Below are 25,108 nucleotides of genomic sequence, written 5' to 3' on the forward strand. Positions count from 1 at the left end.
ATACGATTTTACGAACAAATTAGAAGTAAAATGTCGTTAATAATTAAATGTTGCGAATTCTACCGAGTTTCTAATTAAAATAATTTTATGATCTTTGATTTATATGAGCACTAGGTATTTAATTCAGAAAAAAAATATTTTTTCACCTAATTTACGTGTAACTAATTAAAATTTCAAAATAATTTAACCTATCACTGACTTACAAGTGGCAAATTAATTTTTCTACGGTTATTTACTCATATATTAATATTTTCTATATATTTTTCAAAATGTTTATAATGTACAATTTAAAAACTTAGTAAATATTTCCAACCGTGAATTTTGAGTTACAAAATATGTAGATATTTCTGATAGTAAATGTAGGTTCATCAAAAATGTTGTAACGCAAAATTGATATTAGGTTATAGATTCCATTACATTATGTTCACAATCTAATATAATATCATCTTTGCTAAATTTCAGGCTGATAAAAATATCATAGACCGAACTACGACCTTCCTGCTAATGTCTATTAAAGAATTTCTCCATACTCCTTAAATTGCAGCCACTATCGACTAATTTCGTAAAAGCGGATTATTATCAAAACATAATCTAAAAGATAAAGTTGTAATTATTAATTTTTTTTTTTTTATATTGGTTATGACATTTTTATAACAACTAGTTGGAAGAAAATTTGTTGTAACCTATACTCTCTCAATGCTCTTTTGTTGTCAGTGGGTTTAATAATAATAGAAATATACATGTACATAATACTATATTTAAGTATGGTGAAATATAGCATAGGTATAACTAGAAAACTACATATTATGCCCACTAAAACAAATACTGAAACACCTATAATTTTGAAAAATTACGTTATATTTATACTTTAATGTATTATAATGATATGTATATTTGTATAAGCTGAAATGTTCAAACTTAAATAGTTGCCAATTCGGTAAGTAATATTATTATTAATAAGTAGGTATAAATATTATTTGTCGAGTGTATAGTGCAGTATATACGTAATACGTATATTACATTATATAATGCCTATATGTAAGTACTTGTTATGTTAGATATTATGAAAACCAGTGTGTCTTAAAATTTTAACGATATATTTAAAAAAAATAAAGTAATAATTTGCTTTAGCTCCAGCTCGTGATTATAAATACATCCTGGACGTGGATGGTGCAGGTGTATAATTGTACAGTCAGTGCGAATAGCCGTGATTCATGAACGATAAATGGAAATAAAAGAATAAAATATTATTTTATATTATTACTAAATATTTATATATATATATGCATTTCTCTTTCTCATCAGACCGTATAAGGTCAGCAGGAGGAATTGCAACATGATTTTGGTCTTCTTGTGCTACGGGGAGAATAACGCACGAACAATGGGAGCTGATCACGGTGCATATCAATCGTCCGACAAATTGTCACAAAAGAGAACCGAAGGATAAGTAAGTCATGTTCGCGGGAGCTGATTTTTGTTCGTGAAAATTTTTCGAAGTCGGCTGTAAATCTCGTATCGGCCCTGTGTCTTCGTGCCGAGGATATGAAGGTAAAACGATATTGTTACTTATGTATAAACTATATTTATATATATATAAAGGCTGTATTATAAGCACAGCTCGCACACTGACACTATATATAAAAAAAATACATCGCTCGTCGGCTGCAATGCACCACCGCGATGTAGTATATATAGTGACCTTCAGATGTGTATGCACGTATTTTATTTTTTATCTCAAATATCCAAGTACGTCCTTATTAGGTTTCTCTCGAATCTGCTGGACCATAACCGGCATAATACCGCATACGCCACCTCATTAATACCTGGATGCCGTGCCGATGCAGTTGCGCCTCTCGATTTTCGGGCTCATAATTTCGGTACAATAATAGGTAACAAATTATCCTCGCGTGTTCATGATGGAGTACACCGACCTGGATTGACGGGCTGGTTCGGAGTTCACGGATTCATTGTTTGTATCACGGTGCTGCGTGACGTACATGATTTTTCGTGTAATTTACCAAAATACCGAATTTTTAATGAAAACATTGTGAGATTGTTGTACGATTATTATATTTAATAACAATACTTTACGATATCGATTCATTTAAACGATTAATTTACTATACCCAAGAGCTATTTGCTAAAACTTTATAAGACTGTTATTGGTACTGTTGGGATTACTGTATATGGCGTGTGCGAATTTACATGGTAAATAACTAAAATCTACAGTTCAGTTAGTTTTTCAAAATTTAATATATAATATGTTTATTCGAAAAAAAAATACTGTTGCTCGTAATGAAAATCAATAAACTGGTTCGATTTTTTTAATTCTCGATGAAGTGTACTGGCAAATACAAATGGAAATCTCACTTTTCAGCTAATACTGCATCTAATAAACGTTGACTGAATATCGTCATCACTAATTTAAATGATGTGTAGAAACCAGTTTTTTGCCAGCTTAATTATTCACGTGGGATTCACCTTCGCTCTCTAATTCTCCGATAAACCACTGTAACCAATCGGAAGCAGGAAGTCGAAATTACTATGAAAACTAAAGAAATAAAAGAAATATGTTACTATACACACTTTTCGAAATAAAAATATTAACACTATATTAATCATTAATAGTCATCGCCGAAGATGAAGATTATAGCGAAGTACGAATATTATATACATTTTATTTGTAGTTAAGTGATTATCGAGTTAGTAATGTTCCTTAATGAGTGATGGGATTGATATTGAAACAATAATTTGGTATTTTCTAAATTTATTGTTTAAAAATTAAATACGCATATACATAATACATAAACTTCGAAGTTTAAACCATATGATTATGATGGGTTTATATTGGCTATTATACTAGGTATTGGTGCATCGTTCAAAACTATATTATCATAAAAATATATGAGTAAACAATGAAGTACCTAGAATATGTGTTTGATATTTTGACTGTGTGAAGAATTTTCTGTCATTGGATTGAACTATACGAAAATAAGGCTACGACTATTATCTTTTTTAATTCTATGTAATAAAATTATATCCTGTTATAATGTGGTTATTTACAAAATATACCTAGTAACGGCGTAGACATGTGACTTCTTGTAGTGGTTGATTGGATAAACAGTGGCCAGCGGATCGTCTGTCGGATTGGCCGGCAATTGCAGCCATTTGTGCATCTCTGAAGAAACACGCACCCATTACACTTCAAATAATGCCTGTAAAATTGTAAAAAGGCTGTCATTAGCTTAGAAATATTATATATATATATGTATAATATTAATCAATTGATTTATTTGTAATAATTTTTCTCTACATATAAACATATATATAAATGTCAAAAATTCAAAATTGATTCAAATGGTAAGGAAAATATCAACACAGAGTTAAAATAATATTAAATCTATGTAAAATTTGACGCTATTTAAATATTATAAGTTACATCATATTCCATGTTTGATTAATAGTCATACTGTCACTCCTTTCGATGCTTATTACTTATTATACTGTATCTTCTTACAAATTTCACTTTATTGTTATTCAAACTGTTAATACAAATTCGTTTTTTAACCCTATAATTTGTAATTCTTATAATAGTATTGATTAATTCCTATCAGAATGTAGGTGATTCGAGTTTCCATATAGTAAAACAAAATAGTAGTCTAAACAAAATTATAATTATAATAATTGTCATTATATAACTTTTTAGTCATATTAATAAAATACTGTATTAATTTTACGCTTTGTTTATATTAAAATAAATACTATTTTTATATTCCATTTTTTTATTTTAAATCTATATTTAATAATACAATAAGTAAATTTGATAAGGAGAACTTTTGATATAAGTTCACATGATAAAAGAAAATATCCATTAATATTACTCTATATAGTGTATATATATTTATATAACATTAAAATTATTTATAACTAATAAATTATCGTATTTACTATTTACTAAAATCATATGCTATTATTTTTTTTATTTAGTACAGTTTATATTATTGTAACGTAAATACCTCATACAATTTATAAAGTATCTATTATTACATATATTTTTATTATTATTATATTTCATTGTAATAGTTGTATTTTAACCAACGCAGATGAACAACAAGCAATTACATACACACATCTTTGATTTTAGAGTCACAAAAAAGGCGGAGAGAAACAAGTTTGGTTCATTTAAAAATATAAAACCAGATATTACCAGTAATATTATGTGGTTTTATGTTTCATAACAAATTTCTAGAGGTATAGTTCCAGTTTAATTTTACATATTAAATTTTTTTTTATATATATATATATTTTTAGTAGATAACTATAATGCTAATTTTTACAAATTAAAAAGAAAATGCAACTTACAATCTTTTCATTAAGAAAATTTGAAAAATAAATCTTTAAGGTAAAACGTATAAACTTTATTTGTTGCAGTTTTCATGGATTTTAATAAAATACTCCATATTTAATTTGTGAGTATAAATAAGTGCTTTTGTATTAAGTTTTTATCTAATTTATGTATAAAAAATTATTGAATACCTATTAAAAAAAAAAAAAATCAAGCAGAATAAAGACACATTTTTAAATCCATTCATTAGTTAAATACTTCTAATATATATTTAACTATTTACGTAAGCATATAATTTTTTGGTCCTTTTTTAGTTCCATTAGATATCTATAGAGAATAATCAGCCCTGATTATAAGACTGAGCAAGTTACTTTAACGAGCTTCTATTTTACTGATTGTTTATAAAAATCTATAACTTACAAACAAAACCAAAAAATAATATATATATATTGTAAAATCGATATTTTAATATTATGTAGGTATTGATAGTTAAATACAGTATACCTAGCTATATACTATAGGTATATAGTATATAGCATGGTATATACTTTTAAGTTTAAGTTAATATACATATTAAATAATATATTGCCTTTTAAAACAAATTAGTAAAAATAACTTCAAATATGTCCTTATAATTTCTTGAACACCTAACCAGCAGCAAAATGAGTTTGTTTTGTTAAAATAAAATATTTCTTAGTACCTATATTGAACGTTACTTTAACTTTTCAACACCAACAATAATTATTTAAATATTGTCACAACTTTGATTGGAATTGAAAAAAAGTGTGGAACTCATCAATCCCATAGATTTAACTATTATCAGCTAGCAGTAGTAATAAACATAATATGCATCGGAAACCTTGCCACATACTAAAGTTCAATCAACCCAATGTCGTCCAGTAGACTATAGCGTTGTGTCATTGGACAATGATGCAAAATGAAAGAAAAAAAAATGTAATCAATTCTATTATGAAAAAATTATTTTTACAATAAACACACGTCCCGAGGCATCTTCCACGTGTATAGCGGCCATTAGCGGGTATACAATACACACAATACGTATTGGACAATTATTATGAGATTGGATGTATCGTATTATATTATAACAATATATAACTGTTTTGGGACGAACATTATATTATGAATTTCGAGCAATTATAACTGTTGCATTTCCATTTCAACAACAACCCCCACGGCATCGCACGACGAAATACAACTGAGTCAGTCCCTATAATGGAGACGCGTCATGTGCAGACGCTGAAATGAAATTATATCGAATTGTTAACGCCGTCGTTATAATTTCTATGGTCTGTTTGTTTACATAAGTTTTTCTCGTTGCGTAACCCACATACCTACATAATATTACGTCTTGTATTAATTTATTATGCCTAATTATTTAGATAGGTAGCTAACGAATGGTCAGTATTTGCGTGGCATTATATCCGAAGAGGTGTGATTACCTACAAATGTATGATCTGTTCAACTGTGTGCGAAAATATATCCTGCGATAGTATCGCCAATACACTGAGCTATTAGCTCTAAATGATTTCAGACTAAAATAACGAAGGATAAACTGCTGAATCAGCACATTATCAATGTAGTGACTCAAAAGATTTCACAAAATGTTAAAATATTTAATGTTTATATCACAAAAAGTATTTCACAATTCACAATATTAGGTATTTAGGTATCTTATTATTTTTATTTTTATAGGTATACAAAAACAGTAAGTAGGTACTTCAAAACTGCGTTGTCAATAATGTAATTTTTACCGTAAGAAAATCATAAGTACCTAACTAAAAACAAATGTATTTTTGAGTTGTTGCACTAATATTGTAGGAGTATACTAACAACGAGAAATGTCTAACGTACTTATATTATAATTTGTCCTATAAATTTATTTTTTCCAATAACCACATAATTCCAGTATACGATTAATTATTTGTAATAATATTTTCTTTCCGCGATCTCTTATATACTGGCTATTCGCTTTCTGCTACAATATTTCTCGTTACTCATTCTTGTCATAAAATTCCCAATGCACAGGTTAATTTTCAAATTGCCACCACTTACTTTTTCCATCTTATCAGTTTAAGTTAAAACTTAAAAATAAACTTGTTGCTTCACTACACTACTTAATGGGGTTTTACCTGCATAACTTCTCGTCTGTTCCAACTGAGTTCTTGTCTATCTCTGCTTGGTTCTGTTTTATCTCGAAAGCAAACTTTTCTAAATCACCGTTCGGTGCTTTATATTATAGCTTTTATTTTATATCTTTTTAAAGTGTATATAGGTATCAATTATATATTTAAAATTATATTGTAATTAATATTATTTATTTAAAATAATATTATTTGTTGAGTTGTAATATGAACCGATAAAGTGATACAAAAATAAAACAAATATAAATATATATATACTCGTATATGCGGGTGTGTGTGTGTACTCATAATAATATATTATACTTATATTTTGCAGTTGTGTTATTAAGAAGTGAACAATGAAATGAGACGTACGAAAAATTAGAGCAATTAATGTCATAATATTATACCAATATAATTTAGATATAGATATAATTCATGTAATTTTTTTTTATATATATTTCTCACTTTAAACCCAATGGCCCATGTTGCCGAGGGTATTATTAATAAATAATTATAATTATACCAATATAAATAGGTCCTTTATATTATACAGACACCTTGCACCGTGTTTAAATAATTTGCAAAAAACGAGTTTAGAAAGCAGTTAGAAGTGAACGCATATACTTAATGTAATACATCAATACTATCATTTTATGTATTCACAAATAAAAACAAAATTCAATCATATTGTAAACCAATTATTATTTTTTTTTTTGTGGTGATTATTATTGAAATAATTACAACGTTTTATTTGAATTTTGAGTTATTTTAATGATATTCATTAGTGAGTATATATTGAAATATAATGAAAAAATGGAATATACTAAATTACTAATAGACTAATAAAATTACATTATTATATCAAAAGAGTAAAAAATCCATGATATCAATATAAACATTTTTATTTATCATTAATTATCATGTATAATGTATAATGAAATAAGATTTTTTCATTCGGATTTTTAAGTAGGTTCGATTTAAATTTTTTAACATCTGAAGAACTTAACATTAAATGTCGAGTTAACGGTAGTTTTTTTTTTTTTTTTATTTTTTTTCTTTAACGGTAGTAGTAATATTTACTTTTCGACAGATCACAGATTAATTCTCCAATCCCTCCCCCTCCTCAAATGGTGGTCCAGTGTTATAGTAAGTAAGTATATACTAAGAACATGCTAAAAAAAAAATATATATATATATATATACTAATATACCGAGAACGTGTGCATTAAAGCAATAAATCGGTAAGCAAAATGTATATAACAATAATAATAAAATAGTACTTACAATTAATTTAAATTATAACTATATTATGGACTATGATCGTCACCTATCGTTTTTTACATTATATCTACACATTTTCGATTAAAATATTCACGTTTGTGATGCTCCTTGAGTTAAATCTCGGACGACCAGAAACAATTTTGGGAAATCTTAAAAACTATTGTAATATACCATTATATCGGTGTAATGCGTAAATATAATATAATGGGTTTTGCATATTTTGTTTTTTTCGCGCGCGATGTATGATATTATTACAATACATGAACCTGTCAAACAATTACATCACAATATATTATAATGTCATGTTGATATATTTTTCATTTTTTTTCGACCGGACCCTTTTCGTTATATTGTACATTTTGGTGGGAGTATAATGAACTGTACGGAATTTGTCACCTTCGCCAACGGCGTATATAACATTCGACAAGCTGTTATATATTTTCTTTTTTTCGTTCACGCAACGAGAGGGGAACACAATGACGTGGATTTTTTTCTATTCTATTCGTATTTCGTATCGCATACAAGCTATAATTTAGATTTTCATTCAACGTGAGCTATATCATAATGTGCAGGCTTTAAAAACAAATTGTTCCAGCTGCACTGGATCATCATTTGCTCGTGGATGTATTATAACTTTAATACCTACCTTATAATATACCTACACATTGTGCGGGCTATAGGATTTTGTTTTTCGTACAATATACAGAACGAGTGTATACTGTTGCAGTTATCTCTTGTTGTATTACAGTGGTCATAGAATATATTATGTATAATTTAGTATACCTATACAGCTATATCTACAAGCATATTATAATAATATGGAGGTACGTTGAACTTGAGACCTGTGGTAGTGGGGCCATTAAAATGAGGGGGAGGGCTTGTGTGAGTACCTATATCTCTATATATAATACGCATATGTGCATGTATTTGTCACGGTCAATAATATAGTTGTACATTAGATGTAATATGTATCCATAACCGTATAACTTTTACAGAAATTCGAAATTTCCAACATCTGTATTGATAATATTCTATTGTTTGACTCTGAAAAATAATCATTCGATTACCGGTACCAGAAAGTCAGCTGATAAAAAAAAAATCAAAGTCATTACATATAAGTATTATATATATATATATATATAGACTCGCGGAGGCGAATTCATAATTTGCCTGCAAATGCCAAAGTGACATTATTATAGATAGTGAAACCTCATGATCTATGTAGGTACCTATCTACCTATAAATTATGTTTGAAAAAATAAAAACTAATGTTGCGAACACGACGCAGACAATATTACAAGACGTGAACATTATATATTATACTTATAGGAACAACAATAACACGAATAATAAGATACGTCAGAAAAAAGTCGCTATAGATATTATATATATACGTTTAATGCTGGAGTGCGCGTATTAGCATTAAGACTATAAATACCTATATAACATATATATTGTAATTATTATGCGGACAAAAGTCTTATTACTCCCACGGATGGAAACACATTGCCCTGAGGAAGCGTTGTATGTTTGTGCGCGGATATGTGTTTGCCATTTGTGTATTATTTATATTATTTTATTACGTTATTATGTTCGTGTCGTAGGTATACATAGGTACCTATATTGCATATTGTATAACGAATGTGATGATTATATTTGCGGGACAACGAACGCAATTAAACGAAATCACATGTAGCGGTATAGGTACCGTACCGCTTGATTATAATTATTGTTTTGCCACGCGAATATTATAGCGTAAACCTACAACGGTAGTGGGAATGATTTTCGATTTTGACCGTAATTAATTTTCGGATCAGCAAACGGAAGTCGATCGTAACTGAAAAACTAATTTCATTAGAATACCTCGACACAATATTGTAATAATATTATGATGTATATCATACATAATATACCTAAGCATAATATTGACTGGGCGTACAGCCGCTCTCCACATTGCGCAATTTAAAACGTTCGTTAATAAAGTAGGTACGCTAATTTGTACGTCTATACCATACTCACTTATAGAAACACAAACCTAATCAAATTAGTTGGCACTCGTATGTGTTTTCTTATACACGATACACATATGCTCTTGAAAATTGTAATTGTGATTGTCTCAGAAACATTAAATCGTTTAACGGCCGTCGAGGAATTTTTTTATGTTTATATTTGTCAAAATGATTTGACCATATCATTGAGAAACCAATAACATGATGTATTCAAATTTAAAATAATATCTAATATATTAATTAATAACAAAGAAAATTTACGACTTCAGAATTAATATCTATAGAGGCATACTATAGGTATAATATACATGAGCCTAAAACCCTGGAATGTTCAAGAAGTTCAATCGTTTCCTAGTCGTGAAAAAAAACATTATGCAGTTGGGTGTGGAGGTGTTATAGTGTTGAGAATGATGAGATGCAATCAAATGGGCGACACTATTATATGTCTATATATATATATATATATATATATATATGTATATTATATTATGTAAATATGTAGTATATAGGTCCGAAGTATTAAAACTATAACTAAATGTTTATACAGAGTGGTTATTTTTATCATAAACAAGGTAATATAATAATTGAAATTCCCATTATTTTTTAAGGTTGCGTATTTATTAAATTGTCTATAATGTCAATATTTGTATACTCAATTTTGATCTCAATTAATTTTTTGATTCCTTAAATTTTTCATGTTGTCGTCTGGTAGCATTAAATGGATCACTCTGTGTGTACACTGTACACTGGTATAATGTATGTATATTATAATATGATGTGCACTCATTACCTATTATTATAAAAAAAACTTTAAAATCCCAGTGACATAACTCCAGTCTCCAGCTTATATATTATTGTCTGTTGTTAACTGTTAAATTGTTAAAAGAGTAACGCGCCTTTTTTCTCTCTCTTACTGATTGGATGAGTAAGTCCAACCCGTACATATTTTATATATAGCTATACCAAATAGTAAATACACATAGGTAAGCATACAGGTTGTCACACCTATTCTTATTTCTCAGTGAGGAATTTTATTTCATTTATTATTTTTATTTTATATTCATGCGGAACCTTTCTCTCGTGGGCCAAACTGTTATCGTGTAGTCATCATAAACATACGCGCGCGCACACACACACACACACAACCGCGCGCGCATTCGTAATATTTGTGTGGTTTTTCTGATGGTTACCTACCTGCATCGTTGAATTGTGTTGAAGTTGGACTTGAGTAGGTATATTCTATTCGTCTGTACTTATTTGAATTTCGTTCGTGTGCAATATTATTTTAAAACAATATATATCTATCTATTCAAAACAGATTAATTCGCTACAGGATACACATACACAGTTTGTTTAAAAATAACAAGCCCATAACCAGGCTATTTAGATTAAATTATGTATTACTGTTAAGTTCAGGCATTTTATGGACCAGAGGCAGTTAGTCGTTACTAACAATAAAAATAATGCTAGGCATGAAACTTATTCTGCTAGAAATAAGTGAATTCGTGTTGTTTCAATATTATTTTCAACTCATAGATTGTATTTTGTTGTTTTTAAAAAATGTGCAATTATTATTAATTTATTTATCATAAAATGAAAACGAAATCTTACTACATAACAATATTTTTCTTAATTTGATTATATAACTTTTTACGAAAAAAATTATCTATCCAAAACTAATTATTAGATGTAAATTGAATATTAATGTTATTCAAACAATTATTATTAATACGCAAATTATAATTATATTTATATAATAAAATAATATTTTTGTCATTATCAATTAAATAAGTACAATATAAGGTATGAACACTTTTTAATGGTTAATAAAATGTAATAATATTTTTCAATGAACTGAATGAACTGAATATTATTAATATGTGAATACAATAATTACTATGGATAATACATTTTCCACGAAATCGTCCTTGTCCTTCGTCTCCTTATGGATGACTTATACACAACTATAATATGCATGGGATATAAAAGCAAGTATTTAAACTTCAACTTCGGTTACTTTTATATTTTCCAATGAATAATAATTAATCATTAAAATTGTATTAAGGTGTCGAGCTCCTCAAAAAATAAATTATTATTATATTATAATCTTGCCATCGTGAATCTCGTGCGGGATGTCTTTGTATGTAATATGATTCATACGAATTTCATATTTCACTATTGTATCATGATCTGTGATAACTATCGAAATAGGCTTATTTAATTTTATGGCATTACGTGTAAAAAAACTTTACATAATCACACCAATGTATTAATTGGTAATTCGTTTAGTATATTTTGATGTAATATTGAATTTGTATGTTTAGAATATTTCTATGAAAATAATAAGTGAATAAACAAACAATTAAATATTAGATAACTTAACCAACTGCAGGACCAACGTGTTTAATGACAACGTATCAGTAGTTATATGACAATGTGCTATGTGCATAACTTTCAATAAAAAGATCATGACTTTGCATTTTTAAAATATGTTTTAAATAAACACTTCTGATATAGCGTTAAATTTTCGTCGTTATGAGTACCTTATACCATAATTAAAATCGAGAGTCGTAATTATTGTAAAGGTATATACAAAAACCCATTTTTAATACACCTAAACTTTTCAAATATTTAATGATATATTTACTAATAGTTTATAATTTATCATAAAAATCAAATATTTTTAGTAAATGAAATTTTTCAAATTAAAAACATATGAATGATAAAATAAAAATCTTTTGGTGAAAATTAATAGATATAGATGTTTATTATATTATTTACAAGAATATACTATTATTTTTAATTTAATAATATAAATGATTTGTCACCAAAAGCTTCCAAATGATAAATACTTAATTATTTATGAGAACGTTTTAAATTATTCCACAGATTAATTAATTTGATTTGTTGATGACATATAGTTAACTAAGGGTCGGAAATTGAAGACATAAAAAAAAAATATTAAGCAAAAAACATCAACAAAATGCAAATATAACCAAATTTTCTCTGAAAATGTACTAAAAAAATGTTTTGAAACCATGAAAGTATACATACCACGATTAATAACACATTATCTCATCAATTTTAATAAATTTATTGTGTTAATCAAATGTTTACAACCTACAAGTTTATTAACATTTATTTCTCAAGTTTAAAAAGAATGAATATTTTGTTAAATTTTAAATAAATAGTTGTGAAATGTAATTACAATTATTTTAATAATATAACAATAATAATTCGACATAAACCATTAACGAAAAAAGTGATAATTTTTTAAAATAACAGTAAATCTATCAAGTTACAAAAAATGACTTTGTCGATAAATGCAATACGGAGGTTAATTATTTAGATATTTATTTATTTATATTATGCTATTGAAACACATTTTTTTAACTGAAAACATCATCTAAATATGTTAAAAAAATTGGTAAAAAAGTCATTCATTTCCAAGCCCTATTTATACAACACTATATATCTACACATATTATATTGCATTTAAAACTATATCCTATTATTGTATGTTGGCCTAAAATATAATCCATTCAAATTAATCACCAGTCACCTATAGTTTTAATTGCCTAAAACAATAAATTTTCTAAGAATACTCTTATTGAAACTTATGGTCATTTTTATATTTTGTGACTAGATTTATATGGTTTGTAATTACTATTCAGCTAGAAGTAATAAGAAAATTATATTATTCAAATGTCACCGAAGACAAGTCAAATAAGCCACAGAATTAAGATTTTGGACTTAATTTAAAAAATAAAAAATATTTTAGACTATCAATATTATCATATTAAATCCAAATATATGAATATATTTCATAATCAAACCATTATTTTTTTTTATTTATATATAAAATTTCATTTTATGTTTAAAAAAATATAAGGTAGGTATATAGAAGTTCAAAATGCAACTATAAATAATGTGATAAAAAACAAATTTTTATATGATAAGCAATAGTAGGTAGTTAAATTTTAATCTAAAATGATAAAAATACCTACTTAATCATATTGATTTTATAAAATTTTATAAAATTATATTATTATTATATTAAAATATTAGCAGCATAAACTTTAACTTAGAAAGTAAAATGTGTTTTGTTTTCAGTATTCATGAAATATTATATGTATATTTTTATATTTGTATATTATACAAATTAAAAATACATTCGGACAATACGAACATTTAAGACAGCATAATATAACTTATGCATTATTCATGCATTACCTAGTACCCTTGAATTTTTTTCAGCAAATAGTTATTCTTTATACCTATCTCAATTGGTTTTTTCATTAAAAATATTGACTGAAAGTTAAATATGCCTAGGTAGCCAAGGAATTTAATGTCGTAAATACAAAAAATGCCACTTGTTTTTATTTTGAGAATACATTACTATACTTCAAAAAATATATCCAAGTTTTTGCCAACTTTACAATATCATAAACTAAATGTTTGGTATACATTACTATAGTTAACGATGCTGTATAAAATGTTATATATATATGCACCCAAACGTTAATAAATACAATGTAATGTGGTTCGATAAAATATTGTAACATAATTGATAATATATAATATTGTATGATATTATACTCTTATCGGTGAATACCGGATAGTAGTGCATTTATATTATAGTTTTAACATTTTTATTGAAGTCCGTGTTACAATATAATAATATTAAGGGCTCAAAGAATAATAAATGTTACGGATGCCAGTATGATGTATTGATAAAATTTAAAATTTGGTAAAACTAAATAGCAAAAATTAAATTAAAAATATGTGACAAATAAATAAACTCACTGTAAGTAATTCGTAGCACATGTGGTAATCTGCGATGAAGCTGATGACCGGTGCTATGCAATGGATGTTGGTAGTTAAAAAAAAAAAAACCAAAACCATAAAAAAAAACTATATTGTATAATATTAATAATAATAATAATAAACCGGCAACGAGAAATCACTATACAGGTCCACGTGCTACAAGTCTGTTACGGCAGTAGATCTACGCGGTTGATCACTATACACAACGAGCACGCAACGGTGACTGAACGGTCTGGGTAGACGACGGCAGATCGACGGAAAGTGAAACTTCGCAAAGCCTCCGCACCCCTCTACCGGCCGTGTGGCTATTTATATTATTATGTCTTATTCATTTTTATATACCAATACGTTGTAATATGTTGTTACGTTATTGTCACTATTGAGTATATAGGCAGTCTTATTATACATATAGAAATCCGTACTTGACACGTAAAAACAGAAATTTAGATAATATAACTCAACACTGCGGTGTCATATACTCATATTATATGTCGTATTATAGGTACCGATATATTACGTTATATATCTGACCAAAACAATCGTTTCCAAGCAAATATTAATATTAAATGACAAATGGCGCGGGCTAAAAGTTTCGGGGATAAATAGTGTTACACTGTTACGTGACACAAATACATACACTTAATATATAACTATAGACATCGGGGGTAGCTTCTCTATTTCACGGCCTGTGTCGATGTGCAGTGATATGTTAAATTTATTTGGGTTTTCGGTGAAGTCGAATTTCAAATTTCTCAGGGATTTATATAATACGACTCTATGAGCGTGAGTGAATATAAATTTTTAAATATTGAAACATTCAGATTTACGAGAAAAAGAATAACCACATCTGTAGATCCTTTTCTAATAAATAAAAAAATAACAGGTAATAATAATAAAATTAATCCCAAAAAAAAAAAAATAATTTATAGTAATATATTATTATATAACTATAGATAACTCATTAATGTTTAATAGTCTTGTATGTAAAATAAATGATATACATACAACTATTATAACATTTATAAATTATAACCATAACGATTTTGTCTATGTATGATGTATTAATTAACCATTTTTATTACTTAATATATATAAATATATATAGTTACTAATTATTATATACAAAATAAAATATATAAAACAAGTATAATTTCACTTTAACAGCGTAATACTCACAAAAGGTAAGTTTCTAGAGTTATCTTAAACCTACCTGTAATAAAATAAACATCAATAAAGCTATGAATCGAGTTAAGTTACATTATAAAATGCAGTTTTTATTTAATTGACATAGGTAGTACTTCTAAACTATTGTCTATTACACGTATATACTGTTTGATCAAAATCATACAACGATACAACTATGATGTTATATTTTAAAGGTCGAAAAGGCTTAACAATTTATTATAAATAAAATGAGCTGAATAAATAATTGTAAGAAGCAAGGTAAGATTAGAATATTTCAGTTTACATTAATAGCGATATCAAATCAAATCATGACATGTACAACAATGTACTGTACTTAGTAATACAAACTGACAAACCGTTTCTCTCAAAATCGTTTTTCGTATAATCGTATGCAACGATTTACCGCCGAATTCAAATTTAACACATATACATTACACTATTAATAGTGACCTACTCATTGTCAAGGTATTATATTCAACACTTAACTGTACATCAGAATGGTTACACTATCTACCTTTGTTTCTATGAAATACCTATAAATGGAATACCTATATATCATATGTATATATGTATTAAAATTGTATGGGGATTTAGACGTTATGATGAAACCTTTTCGGTTATAAAATAAAAATAAATTTATATTTTAACTATAACTTAAAACAATATAGTGTCAGTTTTAAATTTTATGTATATAATAACATAGGATGTCCAAATCACTTCAAAATTTTCGTGTTCGAATAACATTAAATACTAAATTGTTCCCGTGCTTTTAACATCCCGCCTAACTGATCGATAGTTTGAGCCCTTTCCGTTATAAGATTTTTTTCATTGTTTATCTCATTTTGAAAATCACGCAGCAGATCATCAGTTTGTACTTGTTCCATATCAATTTTTTCCATCATCTCATGTAATGTCTTGTTCAGCTCACAAATATCATCTTGCAACTTCTCATTTTTCCCGTTTATTTTCTCCAGCCGTCTCCTAGTGTCGTTGATTTCCTTACGAATCGTATCATCTAGATAATCGCCTTTCGTACTGTTCGAGTTTCCTCCATTGTCTTTCTCGGTAAGACTTGCTTTTATTTTGTTGTGATGTATAATTACCCGCATGACGTCCATCCATTCTCTCCTGGCGACCTATAAAATGGTTGTCTGAATAACAATATTTCTCATACAAATCGGTCGTTCGGCACAACAACCTTATAATACTGTATTCCACGTTTGATTTCGGTTTGTAGATCTCTTCTCATACCCACTATGAGGTTCTCTTGTTTTTCCAGGAGTCGGAGAACAATTTTTTGGCGTTCCCTCACCAATATAGATAAGAACCTTTATATTAAATTAATATTGTATTTTTTTTACGATAGTACCATGTGACAACACTGAGCACGTGTAAAAATGGTACTTACATTTGAACTAAACAAGCGGGATATGTCTTATATAGTGCGTCGGTAACCTCAGTAGTGGGTTTTTCCGCTAAAGCTCTCTCCCACATCATTTCGGATACTGAGTTCGAACAGGTAGATGCCGGACTAGTTAGGGTAAGTATAGAAGACGTCGAAGCAACTTCTATTTCGGAAAGTTTGTTGTTACGCTCTTCGATCTAGAAATTATTTTAAACAAGTTAAGCAACTGCGATCATTTTTCACGAATGGCTCAAGATCGTAATTAATAAAACGAATCAATTTTTATAAGATAATTTAATCTCAAATAATGAAATGTAAGTGTAAAAGCGAAAGTATAAGCTAGATGCACTATATTATAATACAGAAAAACCTGATAAATAAAATATTAAAAACTGATATTAGTCAAAAATATGAAAAAAACTAATATTCATTAGATCAAAACTTGTTTTGTATTACTGTATAATTGTATTATTTATTAGGTCTTTCTGTAACACCTAGATAGTGATGAGATATTTAGATAATCATAGATGCATCGAACATATTTTAATAAGATGTATTGATCTTATTTATATTTACATCTCGTATTATTTTTTTCACTCTTTTTTTCAACGTTGATAGCATTTTCATTTTTTTGAATAGATGTGGATTGAAATTTTCACATCCTTTGTTCTCGATCTAAAATATTTAAAAAATGTTCATGATAAATTATTCACTATTCACTGTTTCTCGTTGTTGTCTCACTATTAGTTTTTCAAGCAACTTTTCGACGTATGGATCACGACAAGCAGTACTGTTAGGATCCTCTTCGCTCAACATCTCTTGTTCGATACTGCTGTATATTTTTTTGAAAAACTCGTAAGTAGAAATTCGAATTTCCGGTGATTTTCGTTTTAGTAAAATCGATTTAATTTCGGCCGTTAATTGATACATTCTGTTCTCCTGTCCATTTTTATTATTCTGTACGTTAGGCATGTCCACTTTTAAGTCTAATGGCTTTACTTGAGGGGCGGGTCTAAATTTAAAATGTTATAAAACAATTAGTATCTACAGACTACGAGAAAATATCATCGGTACTAATATATTTGTATATCTTATACAATTCTACACACAATCAAGATGTTATGAAATGATTTCTTAGACACTCATTATATTATTATACCCACAAGTTAAATATATACCATCAGTACATGTTTCATTTTTGATTTTCAAAATATTCATGTGTACTACAAATATTTAAAATACATAGGTTATTTGTGTTCATTATATTTTATAACTATAGTGTAAGACTATACGCAACTGGTAGATGCTTGTATTACTAACAATATAAATTGTTATCTTATACATATTTTATTCAATGTATAAGCGCAGTATATTCCCAAAAACGGTTAACTTAAATTTATTTCATGTTCATCTTATTAAAAAGAACATTAAAATATTAAATATATACTCGTAATGACAGTAACCCACTCACATTTGAATAACGTTTGTGCCTATAAGATAATAATGAATTTTTAAGTAAACGACCTTACATAGCTTGACCACATGTATTAACCCATCCGCTTGTCGTATCACCCATCGTAACAGCAATGTATGCGAATAAACCAGAATTTTCAGACAAAGTTTTGCACGCTATGTAAGTCCGTCCATCGTTCGATAGAAAATTTAAGTCGATAATTTCCATTTCTCGGTTTCTCACAAATTGGGACCATTTACTTTTGTTATTTTCAATCTAAATATACGACGATTTTTGTACTCTGGAATATAAACGAATTAGACACTTACTTCTTTTTCTTTTTGCGCCTCTAGATTAGGTTTGTTAGTAATTTCCTTAAAGACGCCGTCCAGAGACAACATGTCTGGTTTAGGTGGTTCGTTGAATGGATACCTGAGCTTACGGCTGTTCATATTCAAAATCAATTGTGATAAATAGATATTACGTGTTTGTTTTTCATTTGTAGTCTTATACGTTTCAATTGCGAGTTTATCTAACCATTTCTAGAAATGTAAACATACACAAATAATAATATTAAAAGATCAAAAATATTTAAATATTCAATATAGAAAGTATATGTAGTACGTACACTGCATATTTCTTTGTCATTTTCAGATTTTAACGTATTAAAAGCTCCATTATAATGTTCTAAAAAGAATATAAAATCCTCATCGACTTTTTCGTCAATGGTTTGCATTATTCCGGCTACCATTATGCTTATTCGGTATGTGTGTTATGTTCTTTTGCAAATAAAATGATTTTGATTTGTATAGCATAAAAACTAATTTCATTATTTAAGTATAAATTGTATAACATAACACATTGCTGTAGCTACGAGAAACGATTATTTTTAATGTAAATAGCTATTGTAATGTTATTATACATAAAATTAAATATATAGATACAGAATTGTAATTATTTGTATTATTTAAAATGTATTTTCACTCTTTGACTATTAAAAACAAAAATATATACGTATATTTAAAAAATAATATTTTTAAATATAATAAAAAAAATTCGTTGTTAGAATTTAAAATTATAATTAGTTATTAGTGGTTGTAGGTATAGGAAGTTACGATAGTATATTTTAATATATATTAAACTAAAAATTAAGTTATAATAAAAACATATTTCATTTAGAAATCACTTCAATAGGGACAAGTATTTAGGGCCGCTCTACAATAAAAATACTTTTATTATATTATATTTATTTATTATTTTTATTTATACTGAGTATTTTAACATTTTAATACCCATCGATTACTGTTTTGAATAATAGCAAACATTTTAAATTAAATAGTCAAAAGCAGAATATTTTTGTGAATTTTTATTTTTAATAATTGAATTTCAAACGATTAGTTTATTTAGTTATAGGTTACTATTCAAAGTTTTTATGAGTGAAGTATTAAACCTGTGTATAGCAATATTGAAGTTAAATAACTAATTAAACTAAATAACTAATAGAATTCTGATAAATAATTTTAAGCAGAATTTAAAAAAAATTACCAGCTTGTCCTTAAACTATACGAAATTTAAAAAAAAGTAGAACTTTTGCCAACTTTTATCTGACTTATTTAATGACACACCTAAACAATTAGATAAAGTACCACGGTTCTTGAAAAAAATTATCAGCAAATCTAGGTTTATCGAAGGACTATCTTTACAATTGTTCCCGCTGTCTCTCTGATATCAGAAACAATTTAACATTACTCTATCGTTGGAAAAACGCCAGACGCACGAAATGTGGGTGCAAAGGTTTCTATGGCATGTATTTTTAATTCTATAGTTTTGTAAAACACAGAAATTTTATGAAGGCCAAAGAACACTTATGGTCAATACTTGCACGATCTCTTTGTTTCAGTAGTTTTTTAATGTACAATATTATTATTACTATTAACTTTGCGTGGTAGAAAATCGTAACATATTACGTCGTGTAGGCGAAACGGTTGTATTTACGATAACAACGACCTCAAAATTAGTTAGATAAAAATACGTATGTAAACTATGCGGTGTGCTTGATGGATATAGAATTAAGGTAAATAAAGGTTGCACGGGGTTCAGGGTGACAGGACACCAGTGTTTCCATAAATAATGATAAAAATGAATTTTTAAAAACCATCTTCATCCGTAATGTATGCATAATTATTATAATAATGGCAAAATAGTAATCTTGTTTGTTACGACACATTATGTACACTTTTCGATATGAAATCAAAAATGTCCTCGACAAGGCACACTAACCTTACTGGTTTTATAATTTTTACATTTTATTTGTTATGACCAACGCCGTTGAACGTATACCAGTCAGACGGGATGCTGGTGATATTGTTAGGAAATTTACAGAAACCGGATGAATAATAATGTGTATTGGTAGTAATTTTTTTCGATTATTAATGCCAATTTGTGTTCACACATAATATGACAAATCTTATATACATGTAGGTATATAAAAATTTACAAATGAAATGACATCAAACTATTATTTGTAAAACACCCGTCCAATTGGAATTTGTACGAATTCAGGTTTTTTTTTTGTTTACAGACATTTGCATTTGAAGATTCGTAATCATTATTATTAACAGGAAGTATATAGAAATGTTTATTTGTTATACAGAAAGGAAGTGTGAACTTGGAGTTTTTCGTTGTCATGGGCGGCCAGTTATAATAATATCCTGATAGGTAGTAGGTACCTACCTCAGGTCTCAGAATTATTCATATACGTCACACAGGGTATAATTATTAATTGCTATTTTAAAATTGTTTGTTTACAAACAATAAATTTTAAATTTAATGTAACCTACAACCTAGGTATCGTATTAAAATGTTAATAAGTGTTTAAAAAAGTTGCTTGCTTTAGATTGAATAAAATACAATAATACCAATTATAAATTATAATAGGTACTTAATGCGTTTGTATGTATATCATTATTTGTATATTGTACTCATAATTAAACTACAATAGTTTATTAATTTTATGTATATTTTTAATAAATAAACTATACAATAAGCCAATGGTGGGAAATTAAAGTAGGCAGTAATCAATATGGGTAATACATTTATTAATTTCTATCTATGATTTAAATCTACAATGAGTCAACTAAAGTTAATCTGAAAATATTTTAAATATTGGTAGTTGAAGATTTATTAGCGTTTTTAAGTTTTACCCCAAGGTAGTATACTAGTATGGACTATGGAATACTCCGTAGTGCGTATTACGAACACAAATTATTTTGAACATGGGTGATTCACAATCAAAACATTTAATCTATAAAATAACTTCGATTATCTTGAATATTATAATATCCTTGACAGAAGTATTATTTATTTATATGTTGAATAAATAATAATATAATATAGTTAGGTTTTTCCAAAATATATCAATTGTGTTCATTTTTGTATGGATGTCTGTATTTTATTTATGCGTGCACATTTTATTAAGTCCGTTAAAATAATGCTGTAAGACTATAGTAAACTTAAAACATTACATTTTTATTTGGCTAGCATTGTGAGATTTAAAATCAAATTATATAGTTTAAAATAATTAAACATGTTTATGTGAAGAGTAGGTTTAACGATGTACTCAAAGACGTGCTCAGGAATTTTAAATAGGAGAAGATTTTTAATATCTAAACCAAGGATCGATGTATATCTAGAATATTTATAGACCTTATAGTTACATATATTATATAATTAATACAATTATAATATAATAAATATATGTCCTTTACTCTTACAATTTATATTATATAGTATACGATTATATTACCATATCAATGGCAATATTTTTTTTCATGAAATTATACTTGGTCATTTTTCTGTCTTAGATTATTTAGCGAAGTTATTTCAATATGCTTAAAACTAAAATAGTATCATAAACTCAAATAGTTACTTTATAATAAGTGCAATGATAATGTGAAGTATAAATTATTATCACTAGTCACTACAACTGTATTAGTCATATTAGTTACATAATCTATGGTAAACTATACGATAGGGCTGTCGGTATTTTCGGTATACCGTAAATATGAGTATGCTGGTCATTCAGTATACCGGTATTTTGAAATTATTTTGCCAAACGGTATACCGTGAAGTACCGTATATATGGTTTATACCGTAAAGTTTACGGCGTAAACCGTATAAACAAGAAATTTATAAAATTACCTCCTTTTAGTGTTGGAAATTCTGGTCTTTATCATTTGTATTTAAATTGAACTTGTACAACAAGAAACCCGATTTCTAGATAATCGTTGACTGTCAAGTGACGAGTGCCAAACTAGTAACTGCCTATTAAGTTTTAACCAGTTACCGCTAACGTTAACGTATGTCTCGTAGGTATATTATATTTTTGTGTAGGTGCTAAATATTCGTTTCGTACGTCTTTATTCTCGAGTCGAGTGAATTAATTAATAATATGTTATTTATAAAGTATTTCGTAGCATAATTATAAAAGTATTACAGTAAATCAATGCATGATTATTATAGCAACTTACTTAACTCTTGAGTACCTGTCGTTTAAATGAGTTGATTGATTGATTTGAAATTTAAACTTATACTGTAACAGTGTAACTTAAACAATATAAATATAATATACCTATTCATGTAATCATGTTGCTCTATAGGTTAGGTTAGGTTAGACAGTATGAAAAAATTCAATTATTTCATCAGTCACCTATACTCATGTTCTTTTTTTAATTGAAGCAAAGGAGGAACATTTCGTTAAAATTAATTTTATATATAAAATAATTATAATTTCAAGTATTAGTGATTGCTGTTTTCAAGTGTATCAATGACAACAATATTCTATATAGTATTTGCTGTGAAACAATATTAAAGTAAAATATATCAGTACTAGGTAGATTTTATTTATTATTTCGGTATGGGTATACTGTCCCATATCGGTATTTTACTATATCGAATCGTTTCAGATTCGGTATTCCGAATCATTTCGGTTTTTCGGTGTATCAATTCATTTCTGTTTTTTTGGTATACCATTCAACCCGGTATTAAAATCAATACTATAATACCGAAAATTATTTTCAATACCACCAGCCGCTACGGCATACGATACTAAGTAAAACTTACATTACATAAATAGATACAAACGATTAAATGATGAAATCGATTTAAAACTTATATGGTCTTCGTCTTCTTATAATATATAAGCCTATTAAGCCTACATGGTTACAAGGTAAATATTAAAACTGTTAATGTATCATCAAAGAATACAAATTAAAAAAAAAGTTTTAATACAGACAACTATAATTTGAGATGTACCCCATAGGCCATAGGTATTAAACTGGTTGAGGACGGACATGTAGTAAAATATGGAATATTTTCACTATTTTACCGCAAAACGGAAAAAATGTAAAATAATTTATAGGTAATTCAAGACGAAGGCGTGTATTATATGTGTGCATAAAAGTTTTCAGGTTAAGGCTGAACATTCAAGATATATTGTTGGATGGATAGATCATATAGACGTTCGTTATATACTGAAACTAAAATTAGTCGGCAATTCTTCTCAGAAAATGGAATTTATACACACGCATGCACACTATTATATTATATGTATTTTTTTTTTTTATAACGCATCATTATAAGACCTAGCTCGTGATACAGATTCAGAAGGATAGGAAGGCACTTAGATACGTTTTCGGGAACATTCTGCTATAATATGTTGGAGTACCTATCAAAAACGAACATTAAAGTAATAATTATATGTTATACACGGACTGTTGACGTGGCATAATAATATATATAGTAGGTGGTGCTCAATATTATAATAATAATAATAATTGTGTGATAACGACATAATCGGCATCGGCCTCCGCCGCCACTCGGACACATCAAAAATGTATTGGCGCCAATCGTCGTCTTTGCTGCTGGACAATGTTGGTCAAGGCGCCGCGCGGACACGGACGCGCCGGGCCAAGGACCTTGTGCGTTTTAAATGTTTTCCCAACACGCGCCGCCGCCGCATGCCAATTTTAATGTAAAAACACACACCCGAATCGTTTTATAATGTGTCACCGATCAATATAGTGTGATATAGAACAACGTATGTGAATATTATTCGATCTGTTTGAATACACTGCACTCGTACAATGTCGCGTGGCATGATGGTAATATAATTTAGATTGTGTAGTGCAATAGCGCCAATAGCCAATAATAGTATATCGTGTATGAACTATGAAGGTATATGGACACCGGTGTACCTACTACAGCTGTATCGACGAATAATGAGTCCTACCTATAACATACAAGTATAGACTTACGATAATTCCGAATTGATGACGATTAGAAATCGAACACAAAAATTAATTACCTAATAAATGTTCGATTGTGTAGGTGCCTATGTGAAAGCAAACATTATCATTTTTGTGCAGTTATCAGCTTATTGTTTATCAAATTAAAACCAAA

At 27.8% G+C, this 25,108-nt stretch overlaps 2 protein-coding genes across 3 annotated transcripts in view; both read right to left on the reverse strand.

Annotated features, from left to right (window-relative positions):
* Positions 1-14,833, reverse strand: part of LOC107164394 (uncharacterized) — a 56,854-nt gene extending 42,021 nt beyond the window's left edge. The window contains exons 1-2 of one of the 2 annotated variants that reach the window (XM_089220569.1): positions 14,586-14,833; positions 3,073-3,215 (exon numbers count right to left, since the gene is read on the reverse strand). In XM_089220569.1, the coding sequence (XP_089076695.1) occupies positions 3,073-3,176 (104 nt within the window). In that variant the 5' untranslated portion in view covers positions 3,177-3,215; positions 14,586-14,833. Of the gene's footprint in view, positions 1-2,370; positions 2,552-3,072; positions 3,216-14,585 lie in introns of those variants that run through there. The other variant, XM_015512204.2, reaches the window with a different exon arrangement.
* Positions 14,834-16,528: 1,695 nt separating this feature from the next.
* On the reverse strand, positions 16,529-19,447 carry LOC107164400 (uncharacterized). Its single transcript, XM_015512212.2, has 8 exons — positions 19,278-19,447; positions 18,979-19,191; positions 18,726-18,925; positions 17,938-18,208; positions 17,773-17,871; positions 17,200-17,393; positions 16,990-17,119; positions 16,529-16,927 (listed from the first exon to the last, which is right to left on the reverse strand). Exons 1-8 carry the CDS (start codon positions 19,398-19,400, stop codon positions 16,535-16,537), a joined length of 1,623 nt encoding a protein of 540 aa, XP_015367698.2. The 5' UTR covers positions 19,401-19,447; the 3' UTR covers positions 16,529-16,534.
* Between the last annotated feature and the right edge of the window lie 5,661 nt (positions 19,448-25,108).

This window comes from Diuraphis noxia, unplaced genomic scaffold (assembly GCF_037042655.1).
Source record: "Diuraphis noxia isolate RWA-SAM2 unplaced genomic scaffold, SU_Dnox_SAM2 contig0002, whole genome shotgun sequence".
Lineage (NCBI taxonomy): Eukaryota > Metazoa > Arthropoda > Insecta > Hemiptera > Aphididae > Diuraphis > Diuraphis noxia.

Bases quoted from the DNA above. Each gene is read 5' to 3' on its own strand.
- LOC107164400 (XM_015512212.2), bottom strand. From the start codon at position 19,400: ATGGTAGCCGGAATAATGCAAACCATTGACGAAAAAGTCGATGAGGAT. The intron at 18,926-18,978 runs GTAAGTGTCTAA...TCGTATATTTAG, and splicing joins AGGCGCAAAAAGAAAAAGAA to ATTGAAAATAACAAAAGTAA. The intron at 17,394-17,772 runs GTAAATATAAAT...AATAATTTCTAG, and splicing joins TGAAAAAAATAATACGAGAT to ATCGAAGAGCGTAACAACAA.